At 37.0% G+C, this 20,008-nt stretch overlaps 1 protein-coding gene across 2 annotated transcripts in view; it reads right to left on the bottom strand.

Moving 5' to 3' along the window:
- The window catches only part of prkg1a (protein kinase cGMP-dependent 1a), a 55,810-nt gene extending 43,824 nt beyond the window's left edge, over positions 1-11,986 (bottom strand). The window contains exons 1-2 of one of the 2 annotated variants that reach the window (XM_042737418.1): positions 11,483-11,986; positions 193-359 (exon numbers count right to left, since the gene is read on the bottom strand). In XM_042737418.1, coding sequence (XP_042593352.1) covers positions 193-359; positions 11,483-11,736 — 421 coding nt within the window. In that variant the 5' untranslated portion in view covers positions 11,737-11,986. Of the gene's footprint in view, positions 1-192; positions 360-7,568; positions 8,286-11,482 lie in introns of those variants that run through there. The other variant, XM_042737417.1, reaches the window with a different exon arrangement.
- Positions 11,987-20,008: the final 8,022 nt, after the last annotated feature.

Here is a 20,008-nt window from a genome sequence, read left to right as displayed (position 1 = left end):
AGCAGCTCAGACATTCTGCAACATGTTTCCTTTTGTGTTTCTCAGAAGAAAAAAACTCTTCAAAGATATTACAGTGAGTAAATGATGACAGAATTTTCATTTTGGGTGAACTATGCCTTGCTAAACATTTAAAGAACAAACACTCTTTCTTTCTCTCTTTTTTTTACATTTTTTTTTGTTCCTGTCTCTCACCTTCCATGACGTAGACGAGGGAGCCCACATCCCCTTCTTTAATAATACAGCTGTTTCTGTCATAGTCCACTGGATGCATACAGTCCACTATCTCCTGGATCTGAGACATCTCCAGATTCTTCATGAAGTCATTGTCCAGAATAGCTGACTTGATCAGTTCCTTTGACCTGTACAGTGCAGGAAAACGTTGTTAAATAGGCCCACATCATTTAATTAATAAAGATAATGATGACTATGCCTGAAATAGAAACTTACTGCTTACTGCTCAGAATACACTAAATACAGCTATTTAAAAACTTGTTTGTGAAACAAAATGCATTATGCAACTATAAACATTTCAAACAGTATCATATTCAAACAAGTCGACCTCATGACCTCATTATGATTATGTGCGAATTTAATTCCATGAATGTTGTCCACTTATCATTTTTAATCTTAACTTTTGGCAATTCAGTCAAACTATGCGTAGAAAAAAATAGCGAAAATAACAGCTGATACTATTTATATTGTTATGCATGGCTGGCAGTTTCATTCTCACAAGAATTTGGAAGGTAATGCAAACACATTGCATTCTGGGATAGAGGATCCAATGCACTGTACTTTGTTTTACACAATTTGGCAAATGTTGTGCATCATCTGGGTATTACAATTTGCACACGATGCATACTATATACACATTGTCAAAACAGTAAGAACTGCATGACAATATGGAAATCCAAATAATGTGATGCTTCACGGATGTATCCACAAGGAATGTGTAAGGAATCTCTTAGTTGTCAGGCGCTGGATGACATAGCAAAGAAAAATCAGAAGACTAGCTGAAAATGAGGTGTGCATCACAGACATACACAAATACACACATTTCAAGTAATTAAAATTCAATATAGCCTCCCACACAGGGATTTGGTAATGAACATTTTCTGAAATGCACCTCATAGCAAAATATTTCCAAAGATTATTCTGTGAAATATCAGATGTTTCCTATTCTTTCATGATAAAATAATGCAGTAATGTTCAGAGACTGAGTTATGAAGAGTGTAAACAACTATTTTGAAGTGGATCTGTTTGATTGAAAAATGGAAGACGGATTTGTATTTTGAAAACTGTATTTTAAAACCTGCTTAGAGAGTCATTATGCAATTCAATTCATTATTTATGCAAATCCATTTAGTTCTGCTAATGACATTTAATCGCTGAAGTGCTGGTGGATGGAAAAACCTAACTGATTTGGTAGAATATGTTCTTTAAATCTAATTATCACTGTTTATATGACAATTCCGAGAACTCCTCAACAAAAAGCCTATCATCTTGACAGCAGCTCCTCTGTTTTTGTGGACCTGGACTTAAGCCAGACCTCTGATTTATTTGCAAAAACCCACAAATGCTCACCTATGAACCACACTGTGTTTACATTCCACAGACATGCTCCGCCGTGAGCAAAAACAGACCTTTTTTTTTCAAGATGTCAGCAGTACTTCACATAGAGCTCCTTTCATTTGGCTCACACACACACGGACAGTCTCACCCTGAGGAAAATTGTATTGACTTAAAGATATAAAAATAGAAACAAATGAGACAACTGTTGACATACATTACAATAAAATTAAAGAGCAATGAAATAAAAGTGAATACTAATAGCACTGCTCAGTTGATTTGATGTTATTGGAATCTGATGAGAAATATTTCAGATCATATTGAGATTAGTAGGGTCTTGAGGAGAAATATTTAAGAAGCAAGAAATATCAGCAAACATCTTAATTTGTTTTCAGTATAAAGTAATAGTTAACCCAAAAATGTAAATGTACTAACCCCCAGGCCATCCAAGATGCAGATGAGTTTGTTCCTTAATCGGAACAGGTTTGGATCCTCTGCAGTGAATGGGTGCCGTCAGACTGACAGTTCAAACAGCTGATAATAACATCAAAAAATTCACAAATAATCCACAAGACTCCAGTCCATCAATTAACATCTTGTGAAGAGAAAAGATGATTGTTTGTTAGAAATAAATACATCAATAAGCCATTTGAAATTTAAACTGTCACTTCTGGCCAAAATACAAATGCTATATACATAATTAATACTCTTTCCAGTAAAAAATAAATAATTCATATCAAAATCCACAACGTTGAGATCTGTTTTGGACTGTTTTACTTGTAAATGGCACTTGATCTGTGCATATTCCTCTCCTAAATCAGACTTTTTTCACTGGAGAAAGCAATATTATGGAGAGAGGACTCATATTTTAACTAGAAACAATGATTTAAACTTAAGAATACCTTAATAAAGGATATTTCTTACAAGCACACAGCTTTCCTCTTTATAAGACACAAATTGATGGACTGGAGTCAGGTGAATTACATGTGGATTATTGTGATGCTTTCATCAGCTGTTTGAACTGTCATTCACTGCAGAAGATCCATGGTGAGCAAGTAATTTGAAGAAACAAACTCATGAACCTGTTCTGCATCTTGGAATGGGGTGAGTACATTTAAAACTAACTCATATTTAAAACATCTTGGATGCTAATGTTTCCCAATGATGTTTAGGAGAATGTAATGAGAACTGTAAACTCATCTACATCTTGGATGGCCATTTTCAATGGATGAGTACATTTTCAATTTTGGGTGAACTATTCTTTTATTCCCAATGATGTTTAGGAGAATGTAATGAGAACTGTAATAAGTACATACTTAAACCCAGCTTTCAATAAACAGCAGCGTCATCACTTGTGTGATGCAACCGAGAATGAAAGTCAGCAGGGATACAAACAACTGATGAATTAGTCGGTGCATTTACATGCCATTTTAACTAACAAGACATTTAAATTGACATACATTTTTTTTTTTTAGCTATCAAAACATAAACCAACATGCACACAATAAATAAGCCACCTGAAGGTCCATAAAGGTGTTTACATGCAAAGCAAAATCAGAGTAATCTCAGCAAGACTTGTGTGGTATTTTTGTATGGCAGTCTGAGAGGACATTGGCTCTCTGGGGAAACAGTCAGGGGAGATGTTTTACATTCAGTTAAAGCACAGAGATCACTGGCCTCATTTACAGCAGACAACCGCTGGATCATCCTGTAACCAGTCTCTGTTTGACTTAGAATTTTACTCACTGCCTTTTTCAGGAGGACATTCACATCACACAGGTCGACAGACTGTCTCCCTTAAAAGGACAAAGTATGCTACGGCTTAAAGCAGAGTAAATTGGAGAAAGCTGTGGACATGGAGCCACAATGGCTGAACGTCTGCAAGACAGTTTCTTATTAGTGGGCCTTTTGTTTGTCTTGCAACATTTTTCGTCAAGGGAATATAATTTAAAATATTTGAATTTTGCAACACTGTTATTAAACTAACATGAATCAACATTGAACTGACTCGAGCTGAATAATGCCACTTTTGTCTTCTGTAGAGCTGCTTGTAGCTGAACTTAACTTGTTTCATAATTAAAGAAGTTTAAAGTTATTGAACTGAACAGAACTATAAACACTTAAGCTGAATAATAACACTTATTTTTTGTTAGAGCAGCTTTACAGTTCTGTATCGCATAATAACCGGAGACAAATGAATGACCAAGTTGATTTATTTCTATAGATTTAGGCTTACTCTGCAGAATGAAGCCACAAATAGTCTTTCCCTTATTTTTTGTATGAAAACTGCATTGCAGATATAAAAATGGTGATGCTTATGCCTGTAAGTGCATTGTTGTGGTTGCTTTTAGCCATATTCTGACTCAGTGGAATAGAATAGAATCTATATTTAAACCCGCACAACTGAAAAAATAGTTTCTGCAACTTTTGTACAAAGTTGCCATAGAACAGCCATGAACTTGATACATGGAAAGTCAACCTGAATATGTCTGGTTAAGTTAGACCACTCTGCAGCCATATTGAAATTTTCTATTCCTGTAATAGGTATACAAATACTAAAACGAGAATTAAATCTATTACAAATAGGTTTTGGTTGTTGAATAAAATATAAATATTAGATGAAAAAGCTAAACTTAAATGTTGCTTTGGCACTAACTGAAATAAGTTTAAATTGAAATACTAAAATTATTTAAAACTGAAATTTAAAAAAATGATTAAAGCTATATAGAAATATTTGACAAACTAATAAAAATGACAATAAAAACTGTATTATAAATGATTAAAATAGAATTTAAAAGAAAACTGAAAATATAAATATTAAAGGAATTACAAAATATTAATAAACACTGTAATCATATCTGTTTTAAAACGAAAACTGTAGAGTAAGCTTATGATATGTTTTCTGGTGTGTGATGAATTCTCATATCCAGGACAAAGGGTCCAAGACATTTCTATTTCAGCACAGAACTTCTGAGCTCTGATATTTCAAAAGACCTCAGACAGCCCAGGTGTCAAAGATGAGTCAAAGAAGAGACATTTCAATCAAGGCTTCAGAAAAAAATCAGGTCTTTCATCATATTAAAGGGGTCATATCACGTTGCTAAAAAGAACATTATTTTGTGTATTCGGTTCAAGGTTCAAAAAACACATTATTTTTCACATACTGTACATTATTGTTGCTCCTCTATGTCCCACCTCTCTGAAACGTGTCGATTTTTACAAAGTTCATCGGTCTGAAAAGCGAGGTGTATGCTGATTGGCCAGCTATACAGTGCGTTGTGATTGGCCAAATGCCTCAAGCGTTTGACAGAAATGTTACTCCCCTTACCATACTGTGATGCCGTGTCCCGGCATGACAAGACAAAAACTAAAAAATAAAACCCATTATAAACGAGGCATTTGTTGCATCCAGTGGGGACATAACTACTGATTATAATGACTTATACTGTCATTTTACATGTTGCGTATCACGCTGCATAAACATAAAACCATGTCTGCATTTGTGATCGGAGAAACGACAAACAACAAGCCTACTCTACACTAAAATGTTTGAATCACCAGTGATAAATCCTTTACATATGAAAACATACTTACAGACTGTGAGTCAGAAGCACCAGACTGTCTTTGCAAAGTTGGAATTCCCCCACTTTATAGAAACAGACAGCGGCATTGTAGGCTACTCTCACAGGAAACAGTCCTTGTCCTTCGCAATATGCGCTGCACACATCTGAATATTTGGGTTGAACTGTTCTGGAACAGTGTTGTAAATACAACTTAACCACTGATTTCTGTCCTCTTTTGGAAGGCCAAACAAAGTAGCTTCGCTTTCACAACGAAACACAGCGCCTCCACGACATGGCGCCGGAAGCAACGGCGAGAATAAAAGTTATGCCTTCTTTCATTGCGTGAACATTTGGGCGGCATTATGCAAATCTTCCCACATCGTGACGTAGACGTGGGGGTGTGTTAGAATGAGCCGTTTTGGGGTGTGTGGTTGACTCTTAACTTTTATAAAGAATATCTCTTTGGATTTGAGATTTTAGTCTTTGCAACTTTACAGATCTTCTTAATGCACCGAGAGTTTGTAACACCCCAAAGAGAAAGGAAACATTTAAATGGCATCATATGACCCCTTTAAGTGTAACAAGTGCCACTGCAAAGGTAACTGCAAAAAAGAATCAGGAACAGGAAGAAACAAGATGCAATTATGAGACACAGACATGGTTAGTGACATTCAAATGGCAAAAACACACTCTACTGAAAGAAAAAAAAGGGGTACATTACTCACTATTATGAAATTTTCGTGAAAGACAGTATTTGCCTTTACTTTGAAGAAAAAAAGCAAAAGAACAGTGGATACATTAATGCATCAGCAAAGAAAGACACTCAGAATAAAGATAAATGGATTTTCATCCAAAAATAACAGCAATCTCCCTGACCACACACAAAGATATAGAATCCTCTTCCAACACATAATGAGCTTTCGAAGAGTAAAGCAATATTAATGCCAGTTTGTTCCCATCTGGCAGCCCAACACGGAAGCTTTTTTCATTTAAATCTTAAAGTGCTGACCATCACAAGATGCAAGCAAAATAGAAGAAAAGACTCTGCTGCGATACGGTTCAGAGGGTTTTCCCGTACAAAACAAGGTTATGTTGTAAATTCGTACAGTGTTGAGCTTTTAAATGTCAGATGCACAGCAGATTGGGGAGGCCATGCTCGTCAGAAACAGAAGAGTCATATTCCTCTGCTGCCAAACTACTAGATGCAAATTAATTAAGGGTATGCGTTTATGACAGCAGGCTGAAACAAAAAAAATCCTTCACTTCCAGGGGAACTGTGTAGTCTGATCAGATCCTCTGGTCTTGACAGTGTGTGCATAATAACAGCTGAGCATGTAAATAGCTTTCATGATCCACCTGCTGCATGATATCACGCTGCTTTGATAAGCAAATTACCAGTGCGTTAAACAAAGCAGTTATTATAGTCTTTGGGTATTTCCCACGTCACTGCTCCTATAACTGCTCAGTATGGACACATTATTCCTGGTTCAGATGATTCCTTGTGGAAAATCAAACTTTCTTGGAGCGTCATCAATGAGATGCTTCTGCAAATGTCAATGAATGGCATTTTGAACAGAGTATAATGAGTTTGTGTCTGAGTTTTCAGATTTACAGCAGACATCATAATGATTTCAATTGTGCAACCTGCACAGCCCATGATATTGCTGTCCCTTTCAAGAAAGTTACTATGGTAACCATTGCCAGAATGCCAGTTAGGACGAAAAATTGTGTAAAAATAACATATTTACAAGTTACTATTTTAGCAAAAGCTAAGGTCATTTTATGGATGATGTTCTGAAGAACGGCAGGTGAATGCAGTAAAGTTTAAAGGATGCATTCTGTTCTTGTCCAAAAGTGTATGCAAAAAGCAGTGTGTCAAATCAGTATACAGTGTCCAAATACACAGTATGACACACTAGACAAATATTTGGTGTAATGAGGCATCTTCTGAAGTGAAGCTTCTTGTCTCCTTGTAGGGATCCATCCGTGTTACAGGGTTTAAGCTAACCTTGGGTTCTGTGGAAATGGATCTTGTCAGATTCAAAAGTTGAAAAACAAAAAATACATATTTAAAAAAAAAATTGCTAGGCTAACTGTGAGCTGGGCGGCTTTTATTTAAGTGCAAGAAAGTTGTTTCTCATCGATTGTTGCTGTTAGTATGCTACTTTTATGGCTAGGTAATTCAGATGTATTTATAGAGCTTTATGTGGTGTTTAATAACTTTAATTCCTTGAATAACACATTGAACGTTTTAAAGAGAGCATAACGTGGTGATGACTCCACTTTGTAGCCTATTAAAGGTTAGGTGGCATTTAGGTGGTGAGTTTCAGGTTGTATTTGATGCTTTTATTTACGTATTCGATGGTTTTAATGTAGCATTTGATTACTTTTATGTCGTATTTAATGATTTTGATGTTATATTGTATCGAGTTGACCTACTTGGCACTCTTGGGGACGTTGGGCAGGGTCACGTGACTCAGCTGCTGGACGTTGGCGGGTTCGGCGCTGATCGCCTGTCGTTTGGTGCGCTGATGCTCCTGCAGCTCCGAGCGGCTCTGGACCTGTTGGGTCGCCGGGCGGATTACAGAGCGGTACTTATCCAGTTCGTTCTGCAGTTTCTGAATGAGTTCGTCTTTCTGGTCCAGTTCGAGCTCCAGTTCGTCAATGAGCGCGTCTCTCTGTCTCAGTTCTTCGATTTTCTCCTGAAGCGCGTACTGGAGGTCGCGTAAAGTCCCCATCATCGTCCCTTCTGAGTCGAATAAAACCTCCCAGAACTGCACTTTTAGCAAGTTTACTTAGAGAAGAAACACCGTGCACTAAACCAGCTTCTATTCTACAAAACGCGAAGACCTGTGGAGAGGGGGAAAGTCTCGCAATGTATCCGTGTAAAAAAAAGAAAAAGGAAAGAGGCAGCGCTCAATCCCACAGAGCCGATGGAATATACACAGCTCTGACAGGAGCGCATCCGTGTGAGCGCGCGTCGCTCGTGGGCAGTGACGTGATGAATGAGTGGAGCTCGCTCGCTCGCGCGCGTCACAGAAGAGCGCGGTATTCCTGGACAGTCAGTATACAGAGGTTCAGCTCTGCACAGCTTACAACTGTTCAACTTTTGAGACAAACACTTTACAGTAATCCAGAACTATATAAAATACCCATTTTTCTAGCTGTGGCTTTACATGTTGGTTTAAAACCTACACCCACAGCTAAATATTTTTTAAAGTTTTCAAATTCCTTGTTTTATTGTTAGGATTATTTTTTTATGATTATTTCACTTCCTGTTATGTAAAGCACTTTGAATTACCTTTGTGTATGAAATGTGCTATATAAATAAACTTGCCTTGCCTTGCCTTACAGCAGTTAAAAGCTGAATTATCCCTTAGCCTGGAGATATAAGGTCATGGAATTCAAAGAAATTCCAAAACCAAATCCTAAAATTCCATTTTTTTTATTTGTACTATAACTGTTGGTTAAAAAACATACTACCAAACATTAATCCAAAAGTCAACTATACTAGAGGCATGACTAAGAACGAAAGGGCTTTTCTGAGGACAAGACCAGGTGAGTTGTCACACGTTTATTTATTTATATATATATATATATATATATATATATATATATATATATATATATATATATAGTTATTTAAGGTATTAATTACCATTTCTGTTGGCCAAAAGAATAATTTAAAATTGTTGTAGAACCCTAGTTTTACTGTTTACAAACAGCCGTGTTTTAGGACAGGTTTTTACTTGGACAACTTCCCCTAACAATGTGAATACATTGTGATATTTAACAAGTTAAATGAACTGCATTTATTACTATTACATGTAGAAACTTTAACATCCATGGAATCTTTCCATTGGACAACAGGTGGAAAAAGGGTTTTACATCAGCTTCTTTAAAGAACCCAAAATGGTTCTTCAAAGAAACCAAAGAACTGTTCACTGACAGCTTCTTTAAAGAACCCAAAATGGTTCTTCTATGGCATTACTCCCCCCCCCCAAAAAAAAAAAAAAAAACATGTTTGAAACCTTTATTTTAGTAATGGCCAGTAATGACTGAAATTGATCAATTGCCAATACTTGAGGTATGTGTTTACGCAGATGTTGTCTTTAAAACTAAACCTGCCTGAGAAATATTCATTAGAATAAAATGTGGGACAATTAGCCCCAGTCACCTCTAATTTTCACTGATTGCTTAAATATGACTTACCTGCACTGTGGAGAACTAATAGAGATGCATCATGCTTGATTTTGTTTTTAAGTTTATGAAAGGACATAAGGCGCCCTCTGGTGTCAGACTATGAAAGACACACAGGAACAATGAAATGATGTTAGAGCTACTATAGTGACAAGCAGGACAAATGTATGCGTCAAACTTCACAGCCCTGCCTAGGAACAATGATATCTGTGCATGGACGCTCTATCTATTCTTTATATAGTCTATAAACTAAGTGATAATAATACTCTCAAAAAACAGAACACTACTTACACACCATTGGGAATCTGACTCTGCTCTGGATGAATTTTCTGAGTCTGCAATGTTCTCTTTGACAGCTTTAGCTGAATAATAAGTTAAAAACTAGTGTGGACAGAACCTAAAGAAATGCAAAGGCAGTATGAGTAGGCAAGCATGAGAGAAACAAACCCTCATCTGAAAGTGAAATGGCTTGTGAAAGATCTCAAAGGCCCACAACAGCACCCAGATGTTTACCATTCTTTGGATAGTTATAAAAGACAAAAATAACACACAAAGAACAATTTATCTAAACAATGCCTGAGAATAACAAACGAGGAATGCAAGACTATTTCTTCTTACTGCTGTTCATTTCCATCACTTTCTCGCTGTCATTGTCCTTGAAAGGACCTCTCCCAGAAAAACAGGCTTTAAATTTCACCTCTATAAACTCTTCCTGCAGGGTTCTTCCTCTGTGGATCGATGGAAACAGGATCTGTTGTAACATGACTAGTGTGGCTGCTCTTTTCTGCCACAGACTCTGCCATTTCGTCTCTTTGGGACCCTTACAAGTGCACCAGCTCTTTTTTTAGATGACAACAAGATCTCACTTTCAACGATAATTCCAGCACAAATCTTGAGAAGACAAAATCTTGACTATTCCTTAATTAATTAACACCGTTCACTGGGGATTCTCCTCTGAAAATACATGTTACGCTTAATTTAAATTAAAGAAAGTGTCATTAACCCGTGTTGTGGAAAATAAATTGTGATACGGTACTTCTCCATAACTAACAAGGTGCTAAAAGTAGGATTCTCATTGTAATTATTGTCATTAGTGGAAAAACCGAGAGTCAGATGATGCATCATAAGGCAAAGTTTGTTTATCAGCACAGTCTCTGCACTCATTAAGCTACAAACAGCTTTTATCCCTCTGCTTCTTCTATAATGAAATCATTAAGGTAGGATTCATTAGGCCAGCACATCTGTCTTCATACTAACCTCACACCAGCACAAATACATAATTGCACATGCTTTGCGCTCCAAGGGTGAGCATTCCTAAAAACGCAATTAAGAAGACTATTAGGTTATTTTGGTTATTAGTGATGTGATGGCCCTTAAGTGATGGAGGAAAACAACAACAAAAGAGCTTCTGCCCTCTTGTGGGCAATGCTGCATGCAAATCAAATGTGAGGTGATGCTGATATATTTCCCACAGAGTCTTGAGATTCAGCCCAAACACAATTTGTAACTCGGAAAAGCAAGGATTGCTGTACATACTGTGGTGGCATTTGATTCATGCAAATCCACTGAGTGAATACTAAGCTGTAAATACAGATGCATTCAAGAAATTATATATATTCAAAATAACAACTGAAACCCCAAAAGAAATGTACACTTCTAACTTAGATTTTGCAACCCAGAAAGTTCAGTCAGACCTTCTACAAAGATGCTCAGAGAATCGGATGGATAGGGCCGATGGGAGGGGAAGCATATGGTCAAACAAAGCACTTTCTAATGGCGTATTAAATATCCTGAGACAGGCTCTTGGGCGCTACACGTTTAAACCCTAAAAGCCGATAATGCACGAAGCTTCCTGTGCTCGGAGCCCTCTGGGAGCTGATGATGATGATGATGGTGGTTTAGATCAATGATACACTCTATCTCCCCCACCTCCTCCCTTCTCTCTGAAGCTTCACAAAGATGCTCTGTCATCATGAGAGTTTCTTCATTCATGTCCTCAATTCTCAACCTCAAATAAACTTAATCATCTACAGATGGAACCAAATCAAATAGTGCCAACGAAGTGTCAAACTATTAAATAAAGTCCTGACTCAAGACTTATGCATAACCATCAAGCATCAGTTGCAAATGTTAAAACGCTTGCGAAATCTCACCTGTCAGATTTGGCAACTCTCCCAAGGCTTTGGTTTGATAAATCCTGGTGCGTTTGCGGTTCGGCTGATATTCCCTGCGCGCGGTGCGTCCGGGGTCCGATCTGCGCGCTCGGTAAAACGGACTGACATTTGTGCAGCTTTCTCTTCAGCTCGTTGATTTCGTCTTCTCGCTCCAGCAAACGTCTTTCCAAATCTCGTATCCTCTCCTCCTTCAGCATTAAAATCTTGGCAAAGTCTTCCTCTAGGTCGCTCATTCTGAGGTAGTAAAAAAAACTTTAATCCTCTTGAAATCAACCAGGCGCGCTCTCAAACTGTATCACGCGCCCAAACGAGCTCTGGTTGTGAAGCTCCAGTGTAAAACAGCTGATCTATTCACGTGTTTACAGTTCGAAACGGGAGTCGGTCCCGCTGTCGGTCACTTCTGTCCCAATCATCCCCGTGCAAAAACACACAGGCTACCATACCGGGTACAGACTGTTTCCTCATACACGGGGTCTTCAGGATAGGCGGAGTTTCACATTTGTGCTTGGGGGGGCTAAAGTGGGGGGATGAAAAGCCGCATCGGAAACTCTGTATTCTACATGATATACCACAATAAGGTGCGTTTACGTTGATATTTTAAAGTGCCGAGTTGGTATGAATGCAGTTACACTGGAATCACAATCGTGGAAACAAAATGTGAACACTACCGTAACAATCCACACGCGCTCTGACTGATATGACAACTTACAGTATCCTCTATGTAATGAATCATTCTTCGAAAGAGTCGGATTCACTTAAATGAATCGGTTGAACATTCAATTAGAATTGAATCTGTCCGGGCACTTACCGACTCACTGAACCGAGAACTGTCTTATTAGTGAGCTGGTCTGTACTGTAGAACCAAGGATTTGAGAGAGTTAGTTAGGCCTATGGAGTCAATATAATATCACATATATACGCATAAAAATAAAGTTTTGCAAAGGAAAATAAAGTTTTGCAAACAAAAATTAAAGTATTGAGGAAAATAATTTTGCTTTTTGCAAACAAAAATAAAGAATTGCAAAACATAAATGATACCGCGCGAAAGCAATGATTTTTGCAAAACATATTTTCCATGGTCATATCTACAATTTTATTTGCAACACTGATTTTATTTTGCGCGTCAGTCTAGTTTTGAGCTTGCGCTGCAGTTTTTCCTGTGCGCTTCATTTTTCTGCGCGTCTCGCTTTGTGACACTGTTTTGACGCGACGTGGGGGTGGTGTCAAGGGGCAGGGGCGTGTACAACATGCCTCCCTGGAAGTGACGTCATCGGCCCGAGACGCAGCTCACTGATCCAGGTTACTGTCATGATGAGCAGATGCATGCGAGTGGATCGCTTCCTTTTACTCACTAGCATTAAAACATGCATGGTTTCGTTTTTATTAACTTTATTAACAAATGTATATGTGTATTAGCAGCGTTTGCTCAAGTTAAAGAAGTTGTTACCATGCACATCTGTTGTTTATTTCTCTCGATGTGCACTCTTTTACTGGCATAAAGTTGGCTTGACGTTGGACTGTCGATATTCGCAAATCTAGGGACCGTCTCTAAAGTTACATGCGAAACTACTATACACTTCTCTAAACGTCAATAGCATGCAAGGAGAATGACTAACAGTCATGAAAACAACTGTTAACTGTTCATCCAGGTGTCAACTATAATGCACACATTTTATATTTTTTGAAAATTATTAAAATAAACTGTAAATCATATGTAAAATATTGCTACTTTTCATTACCAAATGGACGTAAACACTAATTTAAAGCTCAAAAGCTCAAATGAAAAATAGCAATATTTTACATATGATTTACAGTTTATTTGAATAATTATGAAAAATATGAAAGGTGTGTATTATAGTTGACACGAAGAGAACACTTTACAGTATGTTTATGAAAGTGAGTCATTCTGTTCAAATGCTATTGAGCTTAAATTTTGTATTTAAGTGCATTCGGTAATGAAAAGTAGCAATATTTTACATATGATTTACAGTTTATTTGAATAATTATGAAAAATATGAATGGTGTGCATTATAGTTGACACCTAGATGAACACTTTATAGTATGTTTTATGAAAGTGAGTCATTCTGTTCAAATGCTATTGAGCTTCAAATTATGGCATATTTTAAATTTGAGCCCATTCGGTAATGAAAAGTAGCAATATTTTACATTTGATTTACAGTTTATTTTAATAATATGAAAAAATATAAAAGGTGTGCATTATAGTTGACACCTGGGTGAACAGTTAACAGTTGTTTTCATGACTGTTAGTCATTCTCCTTGCATGCTATTGACGTTAGAGAAGTGTATAGTAGTTTCGCATGTAACTTTAGAGACGGTCCCTAGATTTGCGAATATCGAACGTCCAACTTTATGCCAGTCACACACTTTTATAGCATTAAATGTGTATTGTTTCATTTGGTTAACTGCATTAACAGTGTTTTGTTTAAGATCTAACCTGTGGGAGGACGCCAGCGCACAGAAGCGTTCTTTGTTCACATTAGTTCAGAGTTACTGCTAGTTTTAATGTAAAATTATGCAATTCACTTCAAATAAACTATAACGTACATCATTAAAGAGGTCTACGACTCAAGTTTTATATCGATCTCGACTTCGTTTTTTTTCTTCATTTACATAACTCCTGGCATAAATTAATAAATGAAACTGTCATTGTAAGATAAAAAAAAAAATGAAGCTCGAATCTTTTTGGTTTAATTTTGCCACGAGTTTAATGCATAAACAAACCCGCGTGACCATAGCAACCTGAGATTATCAGAGATTGATCAAATATTTTTATCCATCCCACAGTCCGTTGATCGTGTCTTTTTATGTAATATATGTGCATATAAGGCTTTTATTATTTTTTATCATTATATATTAAAAATATATCCAAGTGGATGCTGCACACTGCTGGTGTTGAGGAGAGAACCCCACATGATCGTACAGCGAATTGGGTGTACAACAATACATTATAAAACGCTATATAAATGCATCATTCATTTATTCATATAGGCTAAACGTATATAATAATTGATAATAATATTATATTAAATAGGGCTATATTTTTATATTTACTGTTATGCTTATTTCCCCTTTTAATTCGTGCATTGCTTACCCTAATTAACATTCTTTGTTAAAATTAGTGTTTTCATTTACAAATGAAACTAGCGAATTATTCATTTATAATTCTAGTATTTATTATTATAGGGTCATTGTTAAAATTCATCCTCTAAAGTGCACTTTAATGAAAAGTGTAATGAAAAGTAGCAATATTTTACATATGATTTACAGTTTATTTTAATAATTTTCAAAAAATATAAAAAGGTGTGCATTATAGTTGACCACCTGGATGAACAGTTAACAGTTGTTTTCATGACTGTTAGTCATTCTCCTTGCATGCTATTGACGTTAGAGAAGTGTATAGTAGTTTCGCAGTTAACTTTAGAGACGGTCCCTAGATTTGCGAATATCGAACGTCCAACGTCAAGCCAACTTTATGCCAGTAAAAGAGTGCACATCGAGAGAAATAAACAACAGATGTGCATGGTAACAACTTCTTTAACTTGAGCAAACGCTGCTAATACACATATACATTTGTTAATAAAGTTAATAAAACGAAACCATGCATGTTTTAAATGCTAGTGAATAAAAGGAAGCGATCCACTCGCATGCATCTGCTCATCATGACAGTACCTGGATCAGTGAGCTGCGTCTCGGGGCCGATGACGTCACTTCCAGGGAGGCATGTTGTACACGCCCCTGCCCCTTGACACCACCCCCAAGTCAAAACAGTGTCACAAAGCGAGACGCGCAGAAAAATGAAGCGCACAAGGAAAAACTGCAGCGCAAGCTCAAACTAGACTGACGCGCAAAATAAAATCAGTGTTGCAAATAAAATTGTAGATATGACCATGGAAAATATGTATTGCAAAATCATTGCTTTCGCGCGGTATCATTTATGTTTTGCAATTCTTTATTTTTGTTTGCAAAAAGCAAAATTATTGTTCCTCAATACTTTAATTTTTGTTTGCAAAACTTTATTTTCTTTTGCAAAACTTTATTTTTTTGCGTATAAATGTGATATTATATTGACTCCATATAGGCCTATCAGAGCCAGTGAGTCGCATCAACACACATAAAAAATATAATTGTTTTTATAAATAGCATTTTAAATGCAAAACCTTTTAGCTAAGAGATAAATAAAATTTGCATTGCTTTTTAACACTGCTAAAATTAATATGTTTTATGAAGTGATTCGTGGATGCAACAAAATGAACTAGGACAAGAGAAATTACAGTAAAATCCTTATAATAAATACATTTTTAAAAAGGGTCTACCATAACCTTCCTATGTGGCTTTGAATGCCACGCCGGAATGTCACGGGACGACGTGCTGACATTGAGAATCGTACTGAACCTGTTCTCTGAAACGAACTGGTCAAAAGAACCGATTCACTTAAATATACTAGACTTCCCATCGTCTGAAGTGGCAGTTCTAAGACAGACATGTAGTTCAAGTATCTGGTGCTTTAAGCCTGCAATTACATATAAAATATAAAGTAATGATGAGCTGTATTTTTTAAGTGTTTTTCCACACGCTCAAATAATGCTTAAGCACCCCCTGGCAGTCCCAAAATCAACGTGGCTCTTCATCCCAGTCATGTGATGAATGGATGACGTAATTTCGTGCAACCTGACACGTGAATCACATCCTGTAATATTTAGGCATCTTAAATCAGTTATTCAATCTATAAAGAAAATAAAATAAAACAGTTTTTCACATTATTTTATCCTGTGAGTTGAATAAAGCGTTTTGGTATTAGCAGCGTTATTTCTTTATATGAGCACTCTGAGAACATAGCTACAGTAGACTATTGTGCATTCATGCCCATCCAGCCATGATATGAAAGCAAAGCATCATCCCTCTTCACATTCGAGAGAGAGGGGCTGTAATTCAGATGCAGGGATAGAGAGAGAAAAGGGTGACTAACAATCTATTGTTTTTCTTTGAAAGGCGCCCAATGCACGGAAAACTTCTTTTAATCTAAAAAAGAAGCCATATACAGCACAGTAGCTATACATCTATTATAAAATAAATAGTTTTGAGCTAAGCCATTGTAAATGCAAATAAATGCACACCTGTGAATGTGCATTCTATATTAATGCTATATTCTATATAAAGTCAAATAAAACACAATAAACCACTCAAAGCTGCATGTTAAGAGTGCTCTTGGTTAAGGGGGTTTTGGTCTATCCATGATAAAAACTACTATAAAACCTACAGTATAGTGTCTAAAGCTTTTCAGACTGAACATCAAAGTGGAATCATAACAAGAAACAGTAAGATTTTATGGCTTTGCATTCACCTTATTTTTGATCTAATCACTACTTTTTTTTAATGTTTTATGTTATCATTATCAGTTAAGCAGGATTCAAAATCTGTTATCTTTGTTGTGATCAGAGAGATGTGATAGGAGCTCATTCTCTGGCTCTCCTGCTGTGCAAATGATAACACAGTGATTAGCACAGGACTGCTGTGCACCTGAGGGAGCGATTGGATTACAGGCTGGGTGGAGTGGGGCTGGTGGGTGGCGCTGGCACAGACATTACTCATCCTATTCCTGTTATACAGTCTCTTTCTAAGTGAAACCCAATCGGATATTTCTGAGCTCAAGAAACAGAGGACTTTCTATCAGTCATTGATCAGTTCTGACGCTATGCTCTGAAATCTGGGATACAGGAAGTCAGTAAGAGGATATGGTCAATACAACAGACTTGATCAAGAGATCAGTGATCATGTGTTATTGGTGGTGCTTACTAAGGCATTTAACACTATTAATATTGCTGATACATACAGCATCTGCTACAGTAATGAAGAATACTTCAATTCAGGCAGCTTAGCGAGGAGACGTGTTTCTACTTATCTAAATGACCAGACTTGAAAAAAAATTGCTTGCATTGTGCTAAGTTAATGCACTGTCAGAATATCATATGTGTTCACAGAGTAGTCCTGAAAGGAGTGCTTAATACACAGACAGTGTTCATTTAGATTAATTCTAGATTTACATTAGTAGAAATTGTAAACCATAAACTTTCATAGTAAAAATGAATATTATATTTCCGTAGTAAAATGAATATGACATTTTTACAGTTAAAATGTAATGCAATTTAATTGAATTGCATTACACTGTATGAATAGAACTGCAGCTTTAAATTATTTGCTTGTCACATTATTGACGTATAAATTGGCATTGTGAGTTGTTCTGTGCTGCTAAAAATTTCTCTTGGGTTGTGAAAAACAGCTAAAAAAAGGTATTATGCAGACTCCAGTGGAGAACAAGACACAATTCCTGTTAAATGAAAGAACAAACTGATCTGGAGAGTTTTTGGATGAATACTCGAGAGGATGAAAGCAGCAGGAGTTACCCAAAATAGCTGAGAATAAAAATTAAATCCCTAAAGACATTAAAGGCTTTAAATTTACTATTCCTATCAGTTGCTGTGTTTACAGGCATGACTATGCCTGTATGTACAGGACAATATCTAAGTCACAGCTGTTAGTAAATACACCTTGGCAATGGATTAGCAAACACTCCAGCAGAGGACAAGCACCACTCACATTTTCTCTAGAGAATGTAAAAGCAGTTTAAGAACGCCATATCATAAGCTTCCTGTGCTGATTTATTATGCAAACATTTCTGTTTCTAAACGGAGGAGTCAATTTTCTGAGTGTAGAGGTGGGGATGCTCTTCTAAGCAGCTTCCAGATGCATCTTTACAAAACAAGGCTTGAGAAATGTCACAACGTAGCAGTCGGCTCTGAGCTGTGTGAGAGTCAAACTCACTCTAATTACTGTCTCACTGTCTGCTTATATTTTATCGGCTGTCACTTCACACGGCCTGTGCTCACATTCTCTAAATGAGGAGATTCAGGTTGATATAAACTCAACTGACTTCTGCTTTCATCTCTGTGTATGTGTCGGCTTCTCACTTATTCTCTCTGTTTCTCACGCTGTTGCCTCCCCTCAGGTTAGGCATGTTATATTTTTAGAGGAGTGTTTTTACACTCTGTTCTCAAAGGGGGATTATTTCCACTTACTCAGGTGTCTTGTAGAGGCATCATATTAGACCTCATTCTTTGAGGAAAATAGGGAGTGATTGGATGCCATCCAATGGACTATTCAAATGGGATGATTATCTCATCTCTCTCTTAAAACTGTAATGTTTTAATTTCTCTTCAGTCTTAAAAGGACTGTTTAGATCACTTTTAGTACCAAGTTGTTCCCCCATTTTTTTTTTTTTTTTTGTCCTTTTTGAGAAATATTTTTATTTAGAGTGAACAACCAGAAGTTTGACTCCGTATCTGACTCATTCATTTACTCTCAGTGCTGTCATTGCCATCAACATGCAGGGACAAAGCTAAAAGATCTTCTACTTTGTCAGACCATCAGATTTCCTCTCACAGACTGCCCACATCTGGTGGAATTTATTGGTCTCGGCTTTGGAGTCCTTTCCCTGTCTCAAATATGGCCTTTCCTTCTTGACCTGTTCCTCAAGAGTCCAACAAAAATCTTCTCTGATGATAGCCAGACAGTCTATGCGGGTGCTCCTTTCTTATCTCAGGTTAAGCCTGGTTAAATCCAAAGGTCTTCTCACTAGACTGGGTCATTTTATCGGATCCTTTAAACCCGCCGGTGAGAATGGAGACCAAGACAGTTAGAACGATAGATCGATATAACAATATAAACACAGATAGATAGACAGACAGACAGACAGACATTTAGCAATGTCAACTTTGGCACTTTATTTGCACTCTAAGGCCAGGCTATGATATATGTAGTGCAGAGTGATGCTGTGTGTTTACACATGTGTGTGAGTGGCGCATAACAGACCTTACATGGTGCGGCTGTGCTCTATGACGCTGCGGTGGGACCCTCTTCCTGGCAGAAACCTAAAGACAGCAAACAGATCCCCCTACTTCAGCAACAGAGCGGCATAGACCACAGTCACAATAATTCCTCAGATAACCTGATCTAATTGTAGCTGCAGTGGAAAAACAGAATATCTGTCTACATCTCTGCCCCTTCCTGTATGTGGGCTCCGGTGTTTAGGATAAATGTGTGTTTGTGTAGATGAGTGTCTATCACTCAAGTGGGAAAGGAGTCATTGGAGAAAGGTCAGCAGGCAGATGTCTAGTTAGCAGACAGACGGGAAGGCTGCAGAGAACATAAGTTGCTGTGTATTTTTCATGGGTGGAAAAACGTGGAAGTTAACAAAGGCTCAATCCTTACCGAGGACATCATGTGCAGGCACCGGAATGGATAAGGCATGTTTTATCACAAACTCTATTCGTTTTTGTATAGACTAAAGGAAGAACTTTAATTGGACCTTTCATGGGTTGAAATGCAAAGATTTGTAGTTGTTAAGTTGTTAAAGTGCTTATAATTAAAGGAACAGTACACTCAAAAATGAAAATTAGCTGAAACCATCAGGCAATCCAAAATGTAGAT

This window comes from Cyprinus carpio, chromosome B13 (assembly GCF_018340385.1).
Source record: "Cyprinus carpio isolate SPL01 chromosome B13, ASM1834038v1, whole genome shotgun sequence".
NCBI classification, from domain to species: Eukaryota; Metazoa; Chordata; class Actinopteri; order Cypriniformes; family Cyprinidae; genus Cyprinus; species Cyprinus carpio.
The sequence above is the reverse complement of the archived record's forward strand: the minus strand, read 5'-3'. Positions and strand labels throughout refer to the sequence as shown.